Consider the following 7,500-nt stretch of genomic DNA (forward strand, 5'->3'; position numbering starts at 1 on the left):
CGGACAAACAGGAAAGGATCATTTTGTCTACTAACAAGATTACATCTGATCAACATCAAAGACTAACAGTAAAATTGCAATGCCTGTTTTCTTAATTTTATCATTTTGTCTTTTTCGCCAAAGGGAAAGAGCAAACTTTCATCCACTAGCGATTGGGCCTATCCCTTTGGTTTCATATTCGAGTTACTCTTTAAGATACAAACTCATATATGGCTCTTTAATCCCCATATAGGAAGCGCACACAACCAATGGAAACCACAGGTAGGCTGAGGACAATCACCTTGCTCAGCCAGGCGTAGCTGCTGCAGCAACATGCTCAGCCAATAGTGAGTCAGCCCGTTGGTTGGGTCAGGGGTCGGCTGGGTAACCTTGGCGATCTCACAGGAGTCCAGACCCAGGAGCAGACGCCGGGCCTCGTACAGGCTGGACATGTTCCTCTCCAGACCCTTTACCACCACCGACTGACCTCAGGAGAGACACCCACACTCAGGTCACCCACAGACACACCTCGTATCCAGCAGTCCTACTGTGTTACACTAGACCTTCTGATCCAGCAGTCCTACTGTGTTACACTAGACCAGGCCTATTCAACTAGCGGCCCGTGGGCCAAATGCGGCCCCTCTTACTTTCTTTCTGGCCCGCAAGAGGTTGCATGCAAAAAATAAATAAAATAAAGGAGAAACATAGTTGCATGCAAATCAGGTTTCTGTGTGTAGCCGCTGATACTAGCCAGTGTCAGTACCCCACAATCAGGGACAGGCATCACTTATTCTGACAATGTCGATACGTGTGAGTGTAGGTTTTCTCATATGAATGCCATCAGAACAAGGGCACGTTGCTCCATGACCTATGAGAAGCTGCATGAGTGTCTCAGGATGAGCCAAACTAGACAAACAAGGCAGTGCAATCTTTCTCACTGACTCACTGGCTCAAAATGTCTCATATGTACAGTAGTTCTGTTTTGTGATGATTCAAACAACATTGTTGAATTCTAAATATGTGAGAACAAAATCTTTTATAATGATACGATTAAAAGTGAAGAAGGAAGGAATGCGTCTGACAAGTTTATTCCATGTAGTAGTATCATATATATTAAGTTAACACTACTTTAAGAACGATTTATTTGTAGCGATTTATTCGCGTAGTTTTACTCTGTGTGGCCCATGAACCCCCAGTGGTTTCCTTTTCGGCCCACTTGTTAAGGAGGTTGAATAGCCCTGCACTAGACCTTCTGATCCAGCAGTCCTACTGTGTTACTGCAATTTTCTAAGCCTAGTTTCCTGAACCTTCTTCTCATCGGTAGATATTTATCTGAGAGCAAAATTAATTGGAGTGGATGAAGCTTTCAGGAAAGGATTTTAAAAAGTCTATTTTACAGTTGCCAGTACGTAGGATGTTGATTTGAAAAATGTACGGACACTTTTTTCGCGGTTCTCTGCAAATTTGTGTGTGCCAAATAGCTACGTTACAGATCCCAGCCTCCAGCAACATGATTGGTCGAAACAAATTCTAAGAACCCTGGTCAGACAGAGTTGAGCTTGTCTCCCATCAGACTTCAGATAGGAATCTTAAGTCTGATTTGTGAGACGTCAGCCAAACCGATCAATAGCAGTCTGGGGACACAGCAGGCTTCTCAAACAGAAAGTTGGCAAAGTAAATATTGCAGTTGGCAGAACCTTGTTTTTACGGTGAGGTACGTGGAGTCCTTGCTCAATGATGCTTTCTATAGGGTTAAGGGGTTATAACCCTTTTCTCTTGGAGAAGTGAGTCCTTGCTGACAACAATCCACCTCCCTCAATAGAAACCGCTACTGTGTATGATGAGATGTGTGTGTTTTGTGTTGATACGTGTGGGGTCTGTTGTTTGATGGAATCAAAAAGGTTTGATCTTTCTGCCTCATTGTGCACATTTTTTACTAACCATATTAATTATTTAGTCAATTGGTCCGCAACTATTTTTTTCTTCTTGGCTTTGACTGGTTTGAACAGTTATTCCCAGTTAAGACTGCAGATAGGGCGTCTTCGACAGTAAAAGTGGACCCAGCCACCCCCGATGTAAGGATAGTGTATACTTAACGGCCTGGCTCATGTGAATACACGGTAAAGACAAATCATGATACATGTAGAGGGCTCTACTGGTGTGGGGGGGGGGGGGTACCTTGCTGGTCTGTTTGACCTTGGGCTTGATGCTGATGAAGACCTCAAGGTCCTGCATCATCTGGTTCAGTCTCCGGGGGTCCGTCTCCCCCTCCTCACGCATGTCAAACATCAGACACACAGGGAGGCAGTCCTGCATGTGCACACACATGATGGACACAAGCGCACGCACACACACACACACAAATGGGACAATGTTTATATTTGTCAGCATTTAATTATTAAGCCATTACAATTGCTTCAATCCTAATCCACAAAACAATTGATTTGAATTGGAGTTGGTTTCACTTTAAGACAGACTTAAGAGAAATCCCCAACACAACAGCTCCTTTCTGCCCCATAACAGAACCAGGGTTCCCCTAGTCCCGCCCCAACCCTATGGAGCAGGGGCGTAGCCACATGGGGGCAAGGGCCCCCCTGGTCAGAGGTTGGCCACCCCGCTGCCCCCCCCCCCCCCCCCCCGAACGGAAACGGTCTAAAGAAAGCTGAAATATATGCACTATTAGATTGATCCCCCCCGTCGACAATGAAGTGCCACCCCAAATACAAGACTGGCCCGAGCCGGCCACCACAGTAGTAACGTCCTGGCTACGGCCCTGCTGTGGAGCCCGCCCTACCATGAGCTGCTGCCGGGCCAGGCACACGCCCTCTGGGCTGCCCTGGACCAGCAGCGAGGGGGGGCTCTGGGGAGCGCTGGGGTCCGGCAGGATGATCTGGGTCTGGGTCTGGTGCATGACGGCCAGGAAGTGCGCTCCGTTCTGGCCCAGCATGAAGAGGTGCTGCTGGGAGGTGACGTCCAGCTGGCTGGAGACGATCAGCCCCGCCCCCTGACCCCCGACCTCCGGCCCCAGCAGCAGCTCCATCAGGACGCACACCGCCTTCTGTAGGAGGACCACAGGTGAGCTGTGTCTCTCTGTATGGCAGTCTGTCTGTCTGTCTGTCTGTCCGTCTGTCTGTCTGTCTGTCTGTCTGTCTGTCTGTCTGTCTGTCTGTCTGTCTGTCTGTCTGTCCGTCTGTATGTCTGCCTCCCTGCCTACCTGTCTCTGTTTTTCGGTGTGTGTCTGTGTGTGTGTGTGTGTGTGTGTGTGTGTGTGTGTGTGTGTGTGTGTGTGTGTGTGTGTGTATTTACGTCTGTTTGTGTATGTGTGCGTGCGTGCGTGCGTGCGTGCGTGCGTGCGTGCGTGCGTGCGTGCGTGCGCGTGTGTGTGTGTGTGTGTGTGTTTCTTCCAGTCAGTCTGTCTGCCTGCCTGCCTGTGTGTGTGTATGTTTGCGTGTGTGTGTGGTTCTGCGTGTGTGCATGCGTGCGTGTTTGTGGGTGTCTCTTCCTGTCTGTCTGTTTGCGTGATTGTCTATCTGTCTGTCAGTTCATCCATCCATTGAGTAAATAACAACAATTATGCAGATTCCTCTCAGAGGAACCTTGTTTACGCTTGCAGAAATTACCATAACAAGTCATTCAACAGACGCTTTTATCCAAAGCGACTCACAGGTAATTGTGAGAGATGTCGGTAAGGTCAAAGGAAGTAATCTATAACCCAGGAGCATTCTAACCCCTAACCACTGCACTGCCCTTCCCCTGAAATAAACCCCATAAGAAGCAGAAGGTCCAATCCCACTAATCCATGTCCCGAGGTGTATAACCTGGCCTGAAGCCGCCCCCGACACCGTGTCCAACGTCTCTTATCTGTTCGACTAGGAGACCTAGCGTGTTCCCCTCCCCACGGAGGCAGCTCGGCCCCCGGGTCCCCGTCCCTCCACCCACCTGGACGTCCGCCGCGTTCCCCTGCAGCCCGCGCACGCAGCAGCGGCTGGCGTACAGCGGCTGGGCCGGGGGGCTCTGGTGGGCCGGCGTGGGCTGGGGGGGGATGGCCCTGAAGCTCACCCCCACCCCCAGGGCCTGGGACACCTGCTGGATGACGGGGGAGCCCGCGTCCAGCTGGGGCTGGGGTACCGGGCTGGCCGGGAGGTCGAAGGTCAGGGCCAGAGGCTGCAGGTCCTGGGAGGGAGGGGGTCTGCGTTAGGAGTTGTGTCCGGGACTCTGTTGTGTTTGAAGCGTGGATCACCGTTAGGGTTAAGAGTTTCACTATTTAACCTGATCTATCAACCAGAGTTGTCTTACAGGCCTCTGTCTCATTCATATCCGCATGCAACCTTTGGTTTGTGTCAAGACCCCGCTCCACGCTCTGTGTGTGAAGGTTACCTCTCACACTCTGTTATCTGTGGCTGTCTGCTGAGCAGTGTGCTATCTAGTCCTGTGTGCAGAAGTGAATGCTTATGATTTATTTCTCGTCGCCTCATGACTCCAGACGCTTTTGTGCGATTCATGCGTAGCACAGATAGCTTCCTGCTACCGGTTCGTCTCTGGGGGAAGGGTTCACTCCCTGGATCTAAGCGGAGTGCCCATTGTCGCCCGTCAGGAAGTTAATGAGCTGTCTGTATCGTCGGTCTCTGCCTATACAGATCTGAATGAACCTTGAATCCTCCTGAGTGAGCCCTGACTGGTGTCACAATGGATGCCCAGGCCTGCTGCGCTTACAGAAACCAACCTGGACCAGAGAGCATTGATAATCGATATTTCTCTTTTGGTTTTTCATTGCTGCATGTTGAATTGAAATTGAATTGACAGAGAGCAAGAGGGAGAGCGGGAGGGAGAGAGTGAGAGAGAGAGAGAGAGAGAGAGAGAGAGAGAGAGAGAGAGAGAGAGAGAGAGAGAGAGAGAGAGAGAGAGAGAGAGAGAGAGCGAGAGAGAGAGAGAGAGAGAGAGAGAGAGAGAGAGAGAGAGAGAGAGAGGGGAAGAGAGAGCGAGAGAGAGAGAGAGTGAGAGAGCGAGAGAGAGAGAGAAAGAGAGAGAGGGAGAGAGGGAGAGAGAGAGAGAGAGAGAGAGAGAGAGAGAGAGAGAGAGAGAGAGAGAGAGAGAGAGGAAGAGAGAGCGAGAGAGAGAGAGAGAGAGAGCGAGAGAGCGAGAGAGAGAGAGAGAGAGCGAGAGAGAGAGAGAGAGAGAGAGAGAGAGAGAGAGAGAGAGAGAGAGAGAGAGAGAGAGAGAGGGCGAAGTTGGAGAGCGAGGAAGGAGATAGATGGAGCAGTGGCCGAGCTAGGATGGATGGAGGAGGGGAGGAAGAGTGAGAGAGAGGGACAGGGAAAAGGAATAGCTTTAATATCTTTGTCAAGGCATCCTGGGCTCTCTGATGAGTGACTGAATCCCTTTATCAGTTCCAATGCAAACGGTGAGCACTCACTCTGATGCTTCTCCGCGCGGCCTCCACCCCCCCAACAGGCCCGGCGATGGACACCTGCACACACACCGGGGAGGGACTTATTACCACCATCAATACCCCTGCCTCATCACAGGATGATTACTCCATGAGTTAAAGGTGACATGTTATAACAACAGGGGTGAGGCGTTACAAGCCGTTTCGAAAATTTGCCTCTTCTGACCTCGCAAGTGGGCGTGTCCACCTAGATGTGTGCTGGATCGATCAGCCTACGCGCCTACCCAGTGGAGTGAAGCAAACATTGCTCATCTTCCATCGTACAACTGTTGGACACGCCCACTTGTGATGTAGGAAGAGGCAGATTTTCAAAACGGCTCATAACAGCTAATCACACTACCTGGTGGTATAATATGTCACCTTTAAATGCATTCATGATTTAGCGAGCATCATTACACACGTAGTCCCATGGCATGCCTTCTGGTCCACCAGCGGACGATGCGTTACCTGGTTGCTCTTCTCCCCCGTGGCGTTGTGGCGGTTGGAGTCCGGGAAGTGGATGTGACAGGAAGTGACCCCCATGACGTTCTTGATGTTCCCGCCCCCTTTACCGATCACATGGGAGTGCTCAGTGTGGGCCACGTCCATCTTCAGGGTCACCTTGTTCACCTGGTGTGGGGGGAGAAAATCACACTCTCGAATCAACATCTCAAATCAGGATCTCAGATCAGCATTTCAAGTCACTATCTCAAATCACCATCTCAAATCAACATCTCATGTAACCATCTCACGTCACCATCTCAGATCAGCATCTCAAATCAGCGTCTCAAATGATCTTATCAAATTACAATCTCAAGTAACATGTATTTATCTGAGCTAGTATACAAGTTGAGCAGGATGAGACGCAGATACAAGAGGATCTGTTGCACAAGCCTTATCTTAGCTGTATCTTAGCATCAGCCTCCAGTCTACAGTTAATGAAACCGACTACAATGTACGGGTTACCTCACCTTGGTCTCCAGAACTTCCAAGATTTTCCTTTTGGCTTCCAGAACATTAGCTCTCTTTCCCTCCACCTTCACATGGGGGTCTTGGTTGAGATGAGAGGGTACAGTTAAACAGCAGAACTACAGAGTCCATTCAACGTCATATATTTGAGAGCATCGCTTCGCATCCAGTCACCTTTCTTGGACTTGGCACCGATTTTCAACTTGGACGGCCATTTCACCTGGGTGTCTGTCTCCCTCATCACCTGTCCCATCGCGAGACATGAGAGAGAGAGAGAGCGAGAGAGAGAGAGAGAGCGAGAGAGAGAGAGAGACGCACACAAAGACCGTCAAGAGTCTGTTTATAAAAGAGGTGACAGCTGAAGAGTGGGGGGGAAACAACAGAGGCTGCAGTTTCCTGTGAATCACCAGTGGTGAATCAAATCGATTTTCAACTTGTGGTGAATCACAAGAATAACCTCCCCACAGTCACACAGACATACACACACACACACATACAAACACACAAAAACATACTGTGTGGCACAAACACAGGAAACAACAGGTCAAACAAAGCCTCATTCCCGCGATAAAAAGTCCCATTAGCATTTCAAAAACACCACAGTCGACAACTCCATCACATCAAGGACGTGCGCATTACAGCAATTATAGCTTTTGTATGCAAGACATTTTTTCTTGGCTGGTGGAGTGTTCCTGGAATATGATAAAGTTTGTGTGTTGTTAGCTTGTGTTCTGGCTGTGCGTCAAATCTCAGGGCCTCAGCTTGTTACCTCAGCAGGTTCCAACTTACCCTCTCAAAGAACTCCTCTCCTGACAGGCCGTCTCCTCGCCTCGGACCTGGAACACATCACAGCTCCACGTCATTTAGCTTCAGAGATACGTGTTGCAATGCGTTTATGGTGACACAGTCTTCATCAAAGGAGGTATACCTCGGGATAAATTCTTTCTACAAGTTTATGAATATTTGATCAGAGCAGTCGTGGCCTCATAAAGCTGGCAAAGATTTAGGAAAAAGCGGCTTGGGCGTGGCCAGAATCAACGTCGCACTCACTTGACCGAGGTTGCACAGCCAATCAAGGAACACTCTAGAATAGCACTTTCAGCCAATGGTAGCAGACTTCTTGTATT

The 7,500-nt window shown here is 49.6% G+C and overlaps 1 protein-coding gene across 1 annotated transcript in view; it reads right to left on the reverse strand.

Annotated features, from left to right (window-relative positions):
• Positions 1–7,500, reverse strand: part of bicc2 (bicaudal C homolog 2) — an 18,062-nt gene that overhangs the window by 7,639 nt on the left and 2,923 nt on the right. Inside the window, exons 2-10 of the mRNA XM_030369256.1 lie at positions 7,163–7,209; positions 6,548–6,617; positions 6,376–6,455; positions 5,873–6,034; positions 5,393–5,446; positions 3,919–4,152; positions 2,774–3,037; positions 2,158–2,289; positions 281–461 (exon numbers count right to left, since the gene is read on the reverse strand). Coding sequence (XP_030225116.1) covers positions 281–461; positions 2,158–2,289; positions 2,774–3,037; positions 3,919–4,152; positions 5,393–5,446; positions 5,873–6,034; positions 6,376–6,455; positions 6,548–6,617; positions 7,163–7,209 — 1,224 coding nt within the window. The remainder of the gene's footprint in view (positions 1–280; positions 462–2,157; positions 2,290–2,773; positions 3,038–3,918; positions 4,153–5,392; positions 5,447–5,872; positions 6,035–6,375; positions 6,456–6,547; positions 6,618–7,162; positions 7,210–7,500) is intronic.

The sequence above is a fragment of the Gadus morhua genome, chromosome 10 (assembly GCF_902167405.1).
Source record: "Gadus morhua chromosome 10, gadMor3.0, whole genome shotgun sequence".
In the NCBI taxonomy this organism is placed as follows: domain Eukaryota; kingdom Metazoa; phylum Chordata; class Actinopteri; order Gadiformes; family Gadidae; genus Gadus; species Gadus morhua.